Source organism: Nyctereutes procyonoides, unplaced genomic scaffold (genome assembly GCF_905146905.1).
Source record: "Nyctereutes procyonoides isolate TBG_1078 unplaced genomic scaffold, NYPRO_anot_genome, whole genome shotgun sequence".
NCBI classification, from domain to species: domain Eukaryota; kingdom Metazoa; phylum Chordata; class Mammalia; order Carnivora; family Canidae; genus Nyctereutes; species Nyctereutes procyonoides.
In genome coordinates this window covers 60,951,325-60,968,371 of record NW_026575121.1, presented here as the reverse complement: position 1 = coordinate 60,968,371, position 17,047 = coordinate 60,951,325, and the positions used below count along the sequence as shown (strand labels likewise).

The 17,047-nt window shown below is 56.6% G+C and overlaps 1 protein-coding gene across 1 annotated transcript in view; it reads right to left on the bottom strand.

Annotated features, from left to right (window-relative positions):
• Positions 1-10,636, bottom strand: part of TMEM255B (transmembrane protein 255B) — a 34,327-nt gene extending 23,691 nt beyond the window's left edge. Inside the window, exons 1-3 of the mRNA XM_055335887.1 lie at positions 10,591-10,636; positions 6,841-6,983; positions 4,696-4,758 (exon numbers count right to left, since the gene is read on the bottom strand). Of these exons, the coding sequence (XP_055191862.1) occupies positions 4,696-4,758; positions 6,841-6,983; positions 10,591-10,636 (252 nt within the window). The remainder of the gene's footprint in view (positions 1-4,695; positions 4,759-6,840; positions 6,984-10,590) is intronic.
• Positions 10,637-17,047: the final 6,411 nt, after the last annotated feature.

Genomic DNA, 17,047 nt, shown 5'->3' with positions numbered 1-17,047 from the left:
ATTACCAACTTTACAGAAACTAAAGGGATTGTAGGAAAGTACCATGAGCTCGTGCACCAATGAGCATGACCTGGAAACCAACCATCCCCAAAAACCATGAACCACCAACTTCAACTCAAGAAGGAACAGTGATTTTCACAAACTCACATGATGGAAAAACACCCAACTTCCCAACAAAGGACCAGATGGTGACCCTGGCGGTGTGCAGGGGAGACACCAGCAGGTCTGCGTCTGGGGGCAGAGAGGAGGCCCAGGACCCGCAGTGGGACAGCCCCTCCCAGCAGTGGCAGGTAGGGCGCCCAGGCACCCACTGGCCCAGGTCCACAGGGCTAGCTCACGTCACCGCCCTCCCCCACCAAGCTCTCCGGACCCACCCCCCACATCGTAGTTCCACAGTCGACCACCGCAGGCCTCTGCCCCGACCCCTGGGGCCATCTGGACAGCAGAGCTGGTAGTGACATCGATGGTTTGTCATCAGTCTGGGTGAGAGAAGGCACTAACTGACCATTAACAGAAAGTATGAAAAGCTGACGCATGTCGGGGCCTTCCTAGGAAATCACTGGAGACTAGCACAGAGCTGGGCAGAAAGAATGATGAAGCCACTGACAACGATTAGATTCTACCCGTAAATTCTAGCAGAGTAAACTATTTGCAGATGAAATGGCACTATGTCTGCTATTTGCTTCAGAATAATATGGGAAGGGAAGAAACAGGGGTGAGGGGATAAGAATGGCCATGAGGTTCATTTGCCTCCCCTGCCTACTTTTGCATATGTTTAAATTTTCTGTCAGAAAAAAATTAAAAGGAGATCAAGGAAGAAGAAGAAGAAGAAGAAGAAGAAGAAGAAGAAGAAGAAGAAGAAGAAGAAGAAGAAGAAGAAGAAGACATTCTTACATGTCTGGATGCACTTGAAATGCGTTTTCTCAGCCTGCTAGTTCCTGACTTGGGAAGCAACACAAACGTCCTGAAGAGAGTGCTGGACACCTGCTCTGGGCCAGCGCTGGCAGGTGTCCTCACACAGGTGCTCCCAGCAGCCCTGGAAATAAGGAGACCCAGGTCCAAAGAGTTGAGTAAGGTTTCCGAGGTCACACCCCTCCTAGGTGAACCTAGGCTTCAGTCTCCGTCAGCATTAAGTGAAAGGTCCGTGAACACATTCATCCCACAGGTCAGCCTGGAGAACAGCTTCCCAACAAGGACAACGAGGCAGCACACGTTCACAGACAAGTCCGTCGAAGGCTCTGGTCTGGTGCCCAGGGAAGCTTGTGGGCTCGCTGGGCCCCACACTGCTTTCCTCTTACCACAGCCTCCAAACAGAACTCCAGCATCCAGATTGGAAAGGAAGAAGCACACCTATCTCTATTTGCAGGTAACATGATCTTTTGGATGGAGAATTCTAAGGAATCCACTATAAACTACCAGAACGGAAGAATGTGCTCAACAGACCTACAGGATACAAGACCAGCAGAGGAAAATCTATCGTATTTTTATACACATGCAATGGACGATCCAAAAATGAAGTTGGGGAAACAATTCTGTTTATGATATTCTCCAAAAGAATAAAATACTTAGGAATAAACTGAACAAAAGAAGCACAAAACGGCCTCCTGAAGACTCTTGACACAACAAAACATTATTGAGAGAAATAAAAGTAGATCTAAAAAACCTAGGACAATATCCCACATTCATGGGTCAGGACAAACCTGTGACACTCCCTCGGCTGATCCAGGGATTGAGCAGAATCCCCATCAGAATCCCAGGTGCCCTCAAGCTGATTCGTAAATGTAGAGGAAATCGCAAAGACAGAGAATCAGAACAATCCTGAGGAAGAGGAACATGGTAGGGAGACTCGGGTTCTGATTTCAAAACTTGCTACGAAGCAATAGTAATTGAGACACTGCACTGACAGAAGGAGAGAGCCGGGGACAGAAAGGACAGAACAGAGAGCCCAGAAGCAGGTGCGCACACGTGTGATGAGGTGGCAACCACCACAGGCGTGGAGACCATTCCGTGTGGATTGCCAGGCTCTGCACCCAGAGGGCAGCCACATGGGCAGAATGGAATGAGGATCCCCACCACACACCATAGGCAAGCACTGACTCAAAATGCACCAAAGACTGATGTGTAAGTGATGAAACTCAGAAAACACAGGGGTGAGTTTTCATGACCCCAGAGCTGGTACAGGATTCTTAGAAATGACGCCTGCAGGGCATCTGTGGGGTGCGGTGGGTTGAGGTCTGACTCTTGGTTTCCGCTCAGGTTGTGATGGTCCTGTGTGGGGCTCCATGCTCAGCGTGCAGTTGGCTGGAGACACCCTTCCCCTCCCCTCCTCCCCTCCCACTCCAGCTCACACTCATGCTCTTTCTCTCAAAGAAATCTTTTAAAAAGAAAAGAAATGGCACCAATGGCACGGACAACAGAGAATGTACGCAAATGGGGCTTCACTGAAACTACAAACTACCAAGGCCACCACCAGCAAGGGGAAGGGAGCCCACAGATGGGAGAGAATACTGGAGTCGTGCATCCGACAAAGGGCTGGTCTAGAACGTGTAAAGGACAAGTCAGTAACGGGAAGACAACTCACCCAACGTAAACATCAGCAGAGGATTTGAATGGACCTCTGTCTGCAGGAAAAGGTGGAAAGGCCAATGAGCCCATGAGAGAAGCCCGCGGTCACTAGTCATCGGGGGAACAGTCAGAGCCATGTCTGGCCCACGGCGGGGCCAGAATACGACAGGTGAGCACACGTGTCAGCAGGGTTGGGGACACTGAGTCCACGAGCACAGGGCTGGGAACGAGGATGGCACCCCAGCTCTGGAAGACGGGCTGGCACTTCTTCCCATGACTGCTGCAGGACTGGGCAGTCCCACCTTGGTCTGCGTGCCGGAGCCACGAAAACGTGTCTGTGGGACTGTATCATCCACCACTGATGGTGGCCCTGTGCACAAACGCCAGAGGTGGCCACGACCCCAGTGACCACTGCTAATGGATGGATACACAGGAAGCGGCCCATCCACACGCCCGAACGTGACTCGGCAATGAAGTCCCAACACACGCCACAGTGTGGGTGAACCTGGACTGCGTGATACCGAGTGACAAGCCATGACACGAGTCAACACACACAAAAGTTGAGTAGCAGATGCCTAGGGCTAGAGACAGGGATGCAGGCCTGGTGGCTGATGACACAGGCTTCTGGTGAAAAGGGCAGAAATGTTCTCAAATGGTCACATACCTGGTATATGCTAAAGGTCACTGAATTTACACCTTTAAAGGGTGGATTATACCTCAGCAAAGCTTTTGGAGGAGAGGAAAGAGTAGGTGTCTGTGGACCAGACGGTCAGCACCACCCCAAGGGTGCTGGCCTGCTCACCACCAGCCTGACACCTGCCCCCCCACTTCACAGCCAGCTCTGCTCCTGGGGAAATCGCATAGAAAAGCCATCAGGAGGCTGACCTCTACAGGCCCAGGTCACCACTGCCTCTGCTGGATGGATTTCGGGGTCCTGGGGGCTGCAGCCCCTCCTCAGGCAGCCCAGCCGCGAGCCCCACTCTGCAAGCTTGGTGCCTCCCCACCCTGCAGCTTGAACTCAGAGGCCTCCCCAGGGACACTCACATTGGAATGTGGCTAAGCCTGGACAGAACTCAACAATTCTTCCAGAGATTCGCTGGGAGGAGGGGGCATCCGGGCGCTGAGCACTGCCCTCCCAGGAGGCTGAGGTCCAGGTCCAGCACTGCCTGGATGGTGGCAGAAGCCTTGGGTCCCTCTGTCCACCTCCTCACAGCCGGCAGCCCAGAGTAGGCGCTCACCCTTTCAGTTCTTAGGACAAACACTTTTTTCTGCCAGAATCCATACCTCCTTGACCTGCTCCCCCTGGCCCCAGACCCATCCCAGGACTTCGCCCCTCACTCAGCCAGGCTCGTTCTGCCCCAGGGGCTGCTTGTTCAGTGTGGCCAGCACAGCGCAGCTGTGGACACAGAGGACACATGGGGTCATCTCCTGCACGCCCGTCATGCAGTGTGAGCCCCGGGGCAGGTGGCTGCAAACCTGGAGGTCAGCATGATGGCCAGATTGGAGATGAGTCAGAAACGGCCACGTAGCCCCAAATACCCCCGAACACGAGCCACCTCAGTGATTGGAAAAACAAACTGACCATTCTTGGAGCTCCATCCCCCAAACCGTGCAACAAACAGATGCCAAAATGAAATTGTTAATAAAAATACCGTGTTTGGAATACTGGTCCAGATTGGCACTCACCCCAAGAACCGACTCCGTGGACAGGCAGTGTCTCCATGTCTCCACAAAGCCCATCTGAGCCACGGGTCCTGCTGTCCCAGCTACCTCCCTTTCTCCTCAGCCTGGGGGAGCCTCTATATCATCGTTTCACTTACAAAACCCCATCCCACCCCCTAATCTTTCTTTCCTGCACCTCAACCTCGGCAGCAGGACTATCACTTGAGGTTGTAGGATCCACCCTATGATCCCAGAAGCAACACTCACTTAGACTAATTGGGAAGGGCACCCACTAAACCTTGAGACCAGAGTTGTGCAGTGCACAGCCTGGGAAACTGGGCCCTGGTCCTGCGTTGCTGGGTGGGGGTGGAAGGCTTTCCTAGGAGCACGGCCAGAGCGGTAACACACTCTGTTGAGGGGCAGCACTCTTCCTGCCCCACATTTGAAAGAAACAATGTACATTCTTACCACCTGCCTTCTGTTCTCCACCAGGTTGATGCCAATAATTCCTAAGAAAGCTCCGAAGCCCAGCTGGCAGCAAAGGAAACACAAGGGAGAAAGCACTCAGGTTAGCGCAGGCAGCTCCCCCACCTTAACCGCCCAGTGGCACACAAGCTCACACCGCTGGGCGGGCTTCTCCAGCTCCATCAAAGCTGGTGATTGGAGTAGAAGTTGCCAAAACGTGACCCATCTCCATTCCCGTGTTCAAGTACTTTGACGCTTGATCATGTGACCCTGCCCTCCGCACCCTCACAGAGGCTCAGAGTGCTCACAGCTGTGTCCTGCTTTGGCCGCCAGGTGAGGGCCCACCTGAAGTCAGAGTCACAGGATGGCTCCTTGGGTGACATACTGAAAAAGCAGGACCCAGGGCACGCGGGAGAAGAGTTGTCGTCACCCACAGACGCGGCCGACGCCACTCACAGGTGAGCAGGCAGACAGGTAACCCTGGGGAGCGGAGGAGAGCAGGAAGGAGTCTCTGGCCCTGGGAGGACGGGGGACTTCCCATCCTTGAGAAAGCCTCGGCTCCTTCTCCCGGACCAAGGGAGGAGTCTGTTGGAGGAACACATCCTGGCTGTGCTCGTGTCAAGATGAGGGATGCAGGGCAGCGGGTGCCTCCACCGAGTGAGTCCACCTGGTGGGAGACTTTCTCCAGGAATGTCCATCGGCTGAACTGGCAGCCATCAAGGAGGAACGGCACTGGGCCACTCACGACAAGTGGCAGGCGACAGGCAGCAGGCGACAGGCAGCAGGTGGCAGGTGCTTGTGGCAGGTGGCAGGTGGGCTCCTGCCCGTCGGGCTTGGGGCTTGTGTCTGAGTTTGGGGCACTGATGGCTGCTGTGGGTGCTCAGGTGACAGTGTCAGATCTAATGCACGGACAGTCAGACCCGCTTACAGCTACTGAAGCCTCTGTCTGTATCAGTGGAGACAGACACATGAGCACAGGTGACGTTTTCACCAAGAGTTCAGGAATTCTCAGGGAGGAAAGACAAACGTTGCCTCCACATGCAGCTTCAGAATATCATAGTCCAGCTCCCCAGTTCAAAGGCACCGGAGGCCCACTCGGACACAAGGCAATGAAGTGCCTCTGTTGAGTTCCACCGGCTCCATCCCGTCTCTTCCCAGGACCACTCTGACACCGTGTCCGCAGACACGGGTCTCCAAGCAGGTGACTTTATTTTTTTTTAAAGATTTTATTTATTTATTCACAGAGATGCAGAGAGAGAGAGAGAGGCAGAGACACAGGCGGAGGGAGAAGCAGGCTCCATGCAGGGAGCCCGACGTGGGACTTCATCCCGGGTCTCCAGGATCACACCCTGGGCTGAAGGTGGCGCTAAACCCTGAGCCACTGGGGCTGCCTAAATGTTACCAATATTATTACTAATCTTGACAACACTTTCAGTAAGAAAATGTGATTAAATGAGCTTTATTTTAAGAAGGTCTGGATTGAGCATTTATGACAGCAATTTCAAGGGCGTCACAGTGGATGACAGCCGATTCCACAGACCCCTCGTGCCATGTGGGCCCCTCAGCAGATTCTATTGCTAACAACAGTGGACATGAAATCACAATTCAGACTCTCTCCTCGATAACTCTGAATTTGGGTGGCACTTCTTGCCAGATCTGAGTAGGTTGTCCCCAATTATGCTTTGGCATTACTGCCTGAAATCTGAAATTAGGAGTGGATGACATGCTTTTCTGCTGCCCCCATGAGAGCAATTGATTAACCGAACCTCCCTGGGGCTCCTCTGCAGGACTTTATTAAAGGCACACTCTGTTCTCCTGGCTGGGCTGGTCCGTTCAGAGGCCCAGGGTGGCCCGGGCCGGGGTCTGTCCTGCACAGGCCGGGCACCCTCCCTGGCTTGGGCATCCCCACTCCCCCACACCTTCCCCATCTCAAGGTCCCAACGCTGTGCCTGCTCCCCTGCCCTTCAAGGGCCCTGTGCTAATGCAGGCCACCTGCCTGAGGCTGCCCAAGTGGCCACCGGCACACCCACAGGCCCAGGAGAAGACACAGGTGCCTCTGGGCTCAGCCTCTTCTGACCACAACCCCTGGCAAAAGGTCCTGTGCCCTGCCCTCCACCCGAGCCCAGACCCAAGGGGAGCAGCACTCACAATGATTCCTGGGTAGTAGCCCCCCATGGTCACATTCTCTGTCCTGGTGGTGGCAGTCAGGCCGATGGTCAGGATGGAGACAGACACCACGAGTAGAGACCCCACAAACCAAAGGGAGGTCTTCTTCCTCTTCGAAAACCCTTCTAGAAGAAGGACAAATGAGGAGCTGTGAGAGAGGGATGGGGCTTAGAGCAGGGTCTCAGTAAACACATCCTGCCTCGCTCCACCTCTCTGGGGCCTGGAGGGCCTGGAAGATCCTTCTGCAGGTAACCCAAGCGGCCCACATGACTGACCCCATCTTCCCAGGACCCTGTTTCTCATGGCAGGAAGTCAGCGTCCCCCTGGTCACCCACTAGTCCCCCTGGAAAGTTTCTACCAGGCTCCTTGACATCCTCTCCTGGAGGACACGTGCACCCCCACCTGCCTGCACCTGCACAGCCTCCCCTGCACCTGCCTCCCTGCTGGTTGGAAGTGGGAGCCTCTGGCCGCACCCCTGCAGGCCCACTGCACCCAGTGAGCTCCACTCCAGTGTTCACCGCCCCGATATCAGACCCCCCACCTGATGGGCCCATGAGGGCAGCTGGGGATCTGTCTTTCCCTGCTCCATCTCTTGTGCCTGAGACCGTGCCCACAGAGTACATCCTCACTGAACACCAGCACCACCACAGCTCACCCCCAAAACCAATGCCCATCCTGGTCTGCAAGTTCCCCAAAGCCCTCATCCTGACAACCCACACAGTAGAGGTCATGCCTGACCATTAGCATCCATCAAAGCAAAGGATGTCTAGTAGGCCCTCCAGGAAATCTCTGAGAGAAGCCTGTCCCTCTGCCTTTCTCTCTCTCATCCTTTCTGCTGCCTGGAATATGAGCATAAAGGTGGAGCCCCAGCAGCCATTTTGGGCCATAAGGGAATCCACACTTACAGAATGGCAGAGCACAAAGAGCCTGGGTCGTCTATCTCCAAACTTTAGTAGCAGAACAAAGTCTCTGGACCTCATCTACTACTTGGGACGTCAGAGTGCTTGTGGACAAACCTGAGTCCAGGTGTCACAGAACTCAGGAAAGCAGCCAGACAGGAGACCTTCCCAAGGTCTCTCCAGCCCTCGAGTTTTGACTTCTGGGTTTCCCGTTGACCTCTCTTCCCTGTGGTGTGTCTCAGGGAAGGCAGGGAGGCCTCATTGGCCGGGACCATTTGCACTTGGAGACACCCACTCCCACCTCATGGGCAGCAGTCACACAGCAGAGGTGGAGGCAAGAGTGCATCCAGGCTGTTGAGTTTTGTGTTCTTGGAGCTTAGCCATCTGGATCCCTGTGCAGGATAAGAGAAGAGGGTGCTTCTCTGCACCAAACTTCTTCAATCAACATCCTGAGTGTTTAGCAGCAGAGACAATGGCGCATGACAGCAATGTCCAGGCTCAGTCGCTGCACACAAGGTCCACACCCCCCGACAGTTTGTGTGTGAATTTGCATTTCTGCAGTCCCATCAGCTGAGCTCATGGCAGGTCAGCTACCGTGCCCGCGTTGGGGTCCTGACATGCTCAGAAGTCACGCGGAAGAACAAGTCACCCTGCAAACTCGTGCAGGTGACCTCCTCTGCAAAGGGTTTTTCTTCTGCTATTTTTCCTCACTTAGTACGGAGCACATCCCTTGCCCCCAGCCATAAGCGAGATGCCTCAGTGGCTGCCTCAGCCAGAGCACAGCCCCCAGGGCCTCTCAGCGCCACGGGGGCACTCACCTGGCCTAACACCCTCAGCACGTCCCAGGGTCGCGCTCTGACGCGCAGATCACAGAGCCAAGGGCCAAACATGTCTCCGCAGGGATCATGGGATGCTCCCTGCAGCCCATTCTGTCCTTTTTCCTTCTGAAGCTTGGGCACAAGCAGATGCGGCCACTCCGTCCGAATTTCCATGACGGGCCCGAGGTCACTTGGAGGACGAAGCTGCCGTGGTGTGGCCCCCACAGGATGCTGGGAAGCCGAATGCCAGCCCACCACGAGGTCTCTGCAGGCACTGCACAGAGACGGAGGAGAAGGCCCTGGCCTGAAACACTATGAACACAGGACCGGGCATAAGATAAGGGAACAAGAAGTAAACCCGAGAAGGGAAGGCAGGATCATAATTTCCCCAACACATACAGTTTTAGATCAGGTTTTGCAGACAAAGGGTCCTGTGCTGGAGGAAGGTCCTCTCCATCCTGTCCACACGCAGGGCTGAGCGTGGTGTTTTACCAATGACGTGCCTTGACTGGTACCTAAAATATCTACTGTCAGGTTTGTCACAGGCGGCTGCCACTCAGAAGGCCTCGTAGTCTCCATCCACCCAAGGAGAAGCCCGCAGAGTGGGGGCCGTGTGTCCCGTTAGCCACCAGACCCCACGCCCAGCTCAGATGACAGGCAGACCTCTTGGGTACAGTGACCTCCATTTCCCAAGCTGGACAGTGGAGACAGAGACAAGCAGCTGCATCACCCGCATCTCAGCTGCTGTCAGGACACATGTGAACGCGCAGTGAATGGAGTGAATCTGTTCAACATGAGTGGAGAGAGCGCTAAGATGGCCTAACAGGTGCTAAACTGGCTTCCCTCCCTCGGGGGAGAGGAGTTTGAGGGGCAACCCTGAAGGCTACCAGCGGCATCTCCCATGGGACGTACGTCCTCCCGCCCAGAACAGCAGGCACTCAGCCCCCGGCCCCTGCCCCTGCCCTCTGGCCACCACAGCTCTTCTGGAAGCCTCGCCCCATCTGACGAAGGGCAACCAGGAGCAGACACGTGTCACCAAGACCAGGCAGTGCTGGTGGGGCCTTGAGTCCCAGAGAGAAGAGTGCGCTTGCTCCATCACGTGGGATCACCCGAAACAGAGGGACAGTGACGCCCCCCGGAATCCGAGCAGAAACCAGAGACTCAGCCTCAGTTTCCTGCTCCCTGACTATCCACAGGATGCATGCCGAGGTGCTGGCCGCAGAGACACCGAGTTCAGAGTTCCCAGCTGCACTAATGTTTAGTATTTTTAGATAAGAGCCCAAGTCCAGCTGTTGTTTATTAGTTTATAATTCCTCGTCAAAAGGAAAGATGCCCGACACTGCTTTGTAAACCACCAGTCATTCCAGTGCAGTCATAGGACACCAGTAAGTGATCCGTCTCTGGAGGATGAAGTCACAGGTGCCAGAGCTCCGTGCTTTAGAGAAGGGAGCCGCACATCTGTTTCTTTCAAGGAAAAGCCAGATTCTTTAATTATTATTTAAAAACCAAATACCATTAACTCTGGTTTTTAACAAGAGAGGCCTCCGAGAGGCTGCACATGCACGCCTGGCGGGACCCCCAGACAGGGAGCAGCAGCCTCTCTGCCCCGTCCCAAACCTGGCCTGCCTGCTCAGGAGAGTGCATCCATGTCCTTCAGGCCGGGTGCCCAAGGCGGTGTCTGTCAAGGCACCCGGGGCTCCAGGAACGAGGGCACCGGAGGGTGTAGAGGCTGGAACACAGCTGCGCCCAAACCGTGGGGAGAAGCCACCATCTGTGCAAACAAGGTCTGGAAATGTCTGCAGGCTAAGCTGGGACAAGGGAGGCAGAGGCCGGGTCCATGGTAACAGGAGACATGGAGTGGGGGGAGTGCAAGGAGCCAACTGTGTCAGGACAAAGGGCCCTACAGGTGAAGTCCCAGGACTGCAGAAAGGCGAGCGGACCCTGCCCATGACCCCAGCCCAGGACTGCAGTCCATGGCCTTCCAGGCACCACCGGGGTGCTGGCGCCCCACTCACCTGTGGCATCCAGCAAGGCCAGGGGCCCGGGCACCGAGGGCTGCATCCTGGGAGGGCCTGCTCCTGGGGGCCCCGCCCTGCCTTTGCGACTGCTACAGTCAAGGATCTGTGTGGCCGGAGCACCGCCCCTCCTCTGCGTGCACCGCCTCCTTCCCACCTCCCTCCGGCCTCGGCCTCGGGTCCCTGTGCCAGAGCCTGAGGGCCAGCAGGCAGACCAGCGGGAAAACCCTCCAGGGCTTCTGGTCGGTGCCCACAGGCCACAGGCTGCAGAGGAGTAGGGAGGCTACACTCGGCTCTGACCTCCCACCTGCCCCGACCCCGACAGGGCTCCTGCTCTGTGTCCAGAGGGCAGGAGACGCTTAAACTCAGTTCCCCACAAATGGATGAACCAGGGACACATGCAGGCCACAGGCCCCTGTCACATCCCTCCATCATGCTGGTACGGAGTAAAGACCCCAGGTTAGGATGGCAGCATCTGGGCAAAGGGGGTCCCGGGACCCGTGACCATGCATGGTAGCCAGGAAAGGGTCTTGTAAAGACCACCGGTGCCCTCTTAAATTGTGTGAGCAGACACGTCACAGCAGAGGACCCAAAGCACCAGCCAGCGTGACAGGCACCCACCTCCCTGGTAATGAGGAGAACACCGACACGAGGGTGCGCCTCCCCCCACCACTGCGCCTTTGTGGGCGAACTGCTAGGGTGAGGCAGGAACTTCGACAGCAACGCCAAAGCGCTCCCTGCAGCATGTGCATGTGCAAGGTACAGAAGGTGTGGGTGCGAGCAGAGCCCCCGCAGGGCCATGCACAGGTGCTGGGGTCTGAGCCCAGGCTGACGGTCCCTGCCACCGAAAGCTGTGTGTTCATCACTGTGAGCCCAGGCTTGGCCCAGCACCTTCCTGGGTCTGCAGAGTACGGTGTGTGCTGAGGCCACTGTCCTTCGGGGCCATCGCCATGACAGAGCCTCACGCGTGTGTGCCCTGATGCCGTGCGCACAGCAGCAGAGCAGCAGACACGACGTGAGAGGGGTGCACACAGCTGGGGGATGTGGACTGGCGTGAGCAGTGTGGGCTTGTTAAAGGGATGTCAGGCAGCAGCGCCAGCAGCTCCCTCGGGTAAGCGTCCGCCTCTTGGTTTCCGCTCAGTTCATGGTCCCAGGATGGTGGGATTGAGCCCCGTGTCGGTCTCCACGCTCAGCGTGGAGTCTGCCTGACTCTCTCCCTCTGCCCCCCCACCCGCTCTCTCACACTCTCTCTCTAAAATAAATAAATAAATCTGTTTTAAAGTAACATGGGGCAAGGACGCAGGTTCGTGGTGTTCTGGAGAGTATAAGGCCATTTATGCAGTTTCAATGCCTGAGAAAAGACACTCTTTATTCACTGATCCTCTCAAACATTTATTAAGCACCCACTGCATACTAAACACTGATCCATGCACTCAGGAAGTGCCAGGGAGCCGATGGACAAAGATCCAGGGAAGCTGGCATTCACGTGCGGAAGAGGTGTCAATAAAGCATTTCGTAAATGAGGACAAGGCGCCGTAGGCCCCCCAAGCACCTCCTGACCTCTGACACATGTGGCATTAGTACATGTGAAGAGCCACGTGGGGCAGGCAGACCTGGTACAGCTTTGGGAAGAGGGAACACACAAAACAATGAGTCACCACCTGGGTCTCCCTGGAAAGGTGAGAGCATCACGCAGACACAAGGACTGCGAGGCAGTCAGCCATCCGGAAACCCGACCGCACCAAGGCCCGGTGGGCGGGCCTGGGGAGGCAGCAAGGTGCTTGGGGGGCACCCAGGCCGGCCGGGGGTGCAGCAGCACTGAGCCCACCCACATGGCATCCTTGGACAACCCCAGTACTGACCCCCCTTCACAGATGGGGAGACCAAGACCCCAGGGGGTAAACTGTGAGGACGAGCAGATCCAGAATCCTTCCAAAGCTTGTGTGTGTAACTGCAGGGGCGTCTTGCTTAGAATTCACTTCTTAGAAGCCTCCTGCCCCCACTGCAGCCAGTGTGACAGGTGCATCAGGTCTCAACCACTGGCACCAGCTCACAACCAGACAACCGGTTCACCCACCTCCACCTGGCACCAAGGCCCAGAGCGAGCTAGCCTCCATAGGAGCAGCAGTCTGGGATGGGGGACTTTTTAAATGTAATTTAATTCAGCTCTTCCTAAGACAATTAAGAGGAAATCTGTCCTCTTCCGGTCTGAAGATAATCAGAGGGACTGGACAAATTAGTATGGACATTAAGAAGATAATTGAGGCACAAGCTTATATCCAGCAGGGCTCTGAGTCCTGGGGCGCTGGCGCCTCCGCAGAAGGCCCACTGGGAAGGCACGGGTGGGGCCGTCAGAGCAGCTGGGGTGACAGACGAGGACAGGAATCCAATGGAGGTGCAGGCACGAGCTGCTGGACAAAACACAGCATGTCAGGCCTCGAGTTAGTGGAGACACGTTTGCTGTGAACTATCGAATTCTGAGAGAGACGCTGGGAATGGCCCTGCAGACGATGGGACGGTTGGGAAAGTCACTGGAGGACACATCACACAACAGGAAGAGGCGCCACACTGCGCCGGGCTTTGGCCACTGTGGCCCCAGACGCACGGGTTTCACTGGAAGTGGATGACGGCAAAGATTGCCTTCGCTGATGGGAGCCCCAGCAGCAGAGCCCAAAGGAAGGAAGGCGTGGTCCCCATGGGGGGGTGGGGGGGTGCACACGGGACCCCAAAGGGTGGGCACCGGGTTCTCAGTGGGGGTCATAGAGGGTATGTGTGGTCCCTGGTGGGGGGTCATGGGACACGAGCAGGACCCCAAAGGCCACACAGGGCAGTCTAACTTCTGATGTCTTTGCTGCCCGTGCTCCCTTGGACACGTAGTATTGCTTCCTTTCAGGGGGGTTAGGGGTTCAGGGTGTGTGTGTGGGTCATGGGGGTGCACAGGGTCCATGGGGGGCACTGAAGTCCACGGGGGGCTCAGGGGAGCACATGGTGTCTCTTGTTTGGATGCATCAGACGGATCTGCTGACCGCAGGGAAGTGCCCAGCAGGTTTCCAGTCCCCGATGAAGAGTCTGACGGTTCTGTGCACTCCAGGACACGAAGCCCAGCGTTAACAGGGGTCAGCACTTCCCTTCCTCTGGGAAGCATGCTCAGCAGCCGGCACCAGCTGACCAGTTTGGTAGATTGTGATGTTAGCAGTCATGACATCTGCAAAATATAAAAAAGCAACCACTTTAGTAAAAGCACCGGGTGAGGGAAAAGAGAACATGTATGAGGGCAGCCCTCCTTCCCCTGCCCAGGGCAGTGCCCTGGGTCTCCTACCCCGACCGCCCCTACGTGAACACAGGGCCCGGCGTGCCCCCAGAAGCCACTGGGGCTCCCCATAGCGCCTGGCCCAGGACTGCCACAGCCTGAGCGTGGCCCTGCCAACAGGCAGGCGAGTTGGCTGGTGGCGTTCACCCGCTGGATGCCGCCGCGCGCCTCCCGCTGCGGTCACTGCTTTCCACCCGAGGCTTTATTTAATCTCCACAATATTATTTCACAGATGAAGAAACAGGCCCGAGAATTGAAATACTTTTTCCAAATGGCGGTATCTGGTTGATGGCAGGTCAGCCCAATCTCAAAGCGCGACGTCTTCCAGAGGGGAAAGCACGCGCTGATCCGACTGCAGACATCGAACGTACTCTTTCATTTCTGCCACCAGCAAACGTTCTGGAACTCCCCATGCACGAGCCGCCGGGGGAGGCGGGCAGATGACGGGGTGGACCGCACGGTCAGGGCGCTGCCCCTGCTCCTGAGAGTGGGCCCTGAGCGCCGTCAGCCCCTGAGGCGGTCCGCGCCGAGGCCCGCAGACGGCCCAGCCAAGTGAGACCCCGGCGCCCTCCCTGGCGGCCAGCACCGCCTCGCCCCCGCGGGCACCCACCCTGTGCGCTGAGATCCGGGCCTCTGGGCTTCCTGGGGAGGCCGGCCTTCAGGACAGACGGGAGGCTGGCGGAGCAGGGAAGGACCGGTGGTGCGGGGCTGCACCCGGTGGTGGGTGGTCAGAGGAGGCGGGCTGTGTGCCTGCCGGCCGGGACCACCCTGAACTATGGGACCACGTGACACCTGGGCAGGAGCCCTTGTCCTGGGCGCCCACACGGCCCATGCATGCAGACAGGGGGACAGAGTGGGGCGGGGGCAACCTGGCCATCAGGCCTCTCAACCGTGTCTGACACTGGTGAGAGGGAGGCACTGGCGGCGAGGCCTCGCGGTCCTGCTGGGCAGACTGGCTTGGGCCCCGTCCTGGCCCCCCCCCAACTCTTCTCTTACTGCCTCTCAGTTTTCTGGGTCAGGCTTTGGAGAAACCAAGATGTAAAAGGCACAAGGACCTCTGCCAGTCCCCCTGCCCACTGCCACGGGCCCCTCCCTGAAGCCACTGAGCAAGGAAGTGGAAGAATTCAGAATTTAGTATCTTGAGTCATGGTCAGAGTGACTTAAAAATGCATGAGCAGGCCACTCGAGGAATGCATGCTGCCCTGGACAGCCCGCCTGCAGGGAGGCCCCACACTGAGGCCAGACAGCCTGGCTGGGCAGCCAGGGCCTAGGAGCCAGGACCCCGCCCTCCAAAGGGCAGGAGTGACCGTTATACATGCCGCTTCTACCAGGAAGCAAGTGTTGGCTGAGAGTAGGTCCATCTCAGGGCAGGCGCACGATCAATGTGTGATGAGGAAATGTGTAAACCTGACTCCAAACAGTATCAGCACCTGCTTCCTGCCAGGTCGGGGCACATGCTGGGCACATCCTTCCTCCCCAGCTGTCTCACCTTCGGGATCCCATCGAGGGCAGGAGAACTTGCTACAGGCCCATCACATCAGCCTGACTGGCAGAAAAACCAGTTTGTTTAAGCAGATAGGGGTCAGCAGCTCAGGGATCAGAGACACTTGGGAGTCACCAGTTCTGGGACAAGGACACAGGAGCCCCCAGCTCTAAGAGCAGGATGAGAAGAAATATAGCAATGAGCCAAGAGCCTCCTTGCTCATCCGCAGTCAGTGTGTTTCTCAGGTTTGTCCTCGACCCCGGCAGGTGGGAATCGTTGGGGGCTCGTGTGTGCACGCAGCCTGGCCCTTGCTCTCCAGGGAGTGGTGTGCACACAGCAAAACATGACTCCCTCCTGTAACCAGATGACCTTGAAATGAAGCTCAGGGGATAAATAATGTAGACAACGAGCAACCAGAGAAATGGCAGATGGCAGGTCCCGCCTGCCTGTCCTCACGAGTGAAGTGGAACAGGACAGGAGATATGCTCAGAGACATGAATTTTTTAAATTAAAAACACCATCTGGGCTTTGCCAGGAGGGCTGGTAACCATGATCTCTCTAAGGAGCCCAAGCAGGGGGAATCCCGGGGTGGCTCAGTGGTTTGGCATCTGTCTTCGGCCCAGGGTGTAATCCTGGAGTCCTGGGATCGAGTTCTACGTCGGGCTCCCTGCATGGAGCCTGCTTCTCCCTCTGCCTGTATCTCTGCGCCTCTCTCTCTCTCTCTCTCTCTCTCTCTCTATTTCTGTGTGTGTCTTTCATGAATAAATAAATAAAACCTTAAAAAAAAAAAAGGAGCCCAAGCAGGACACTCTGCTACATCCCAGATGTACCCTGTTTCAAGGTCTCAGGCTCATGTGCCTCCAGCACCCAGGAGCGTGAAGCCCATCCATGGTTCCAGGAGTGAGAGCACCTTCTGGGCCTTGGATTCGGCCCCACAGATTTTCCAAGGTCTCCTGTTTCAGCCACACGATGTGCGCAGTGCGTGTCTCCACAGCCTGGATGCCAGCCTGCTGACCACACAGACTCAGTAGCAAGTGGTGGCAGGCAAGGGAAGGACAGCTGCCCTCAGGCCTCCTGACTCAAGGGACAGGCACAGGGGATAGCAGGCCAGGCCTGGCAGGGGTGGGGGGCATAGGCTGCACTGCCTGGCGTCTGCTCTCATTTCCCTGTATCACGCCCTGGCCCCCGATACCGTTTAGGCTCTCATCCATTGATCCTGGAGCAAGAAGCCTGACTTTGGAAACACTTTTTTCCCATCCCTAGGGGACTGAGGGTTGGTTTCCACCTACTCAAAGCAAGCTGTTGTCTTTGTTTCATGTGATCTGCAAGGGCCTGCAAACCCACTCCTGTTTGTGTTTGACTTCATGTTTTCACACTGGGATCTGCCTTTCAAACCGTGTGCTGCCCGTGGGCCTGGGCCATGCGCTGCCCATGTCCTGCTGGTCAGGCGGCCACCCTGGAGCCGAGGACAGAGCACCCACTCAGGAAGCAGACATGTCGTCGAGGAAGCTCATCTAGGAAGACCACAGATGAGAGCACACCCGGTGGCCGTGAGGGGAGCAGAGGAAGGCCGGCGCCCAGCTGTCCCAGGCTCCCAGGGGCCCAGCAAGAAGACGTGTCCCGCGCGTCCCGCCTGCCGTGTCGGTAGGGTGCCCATGCGCACC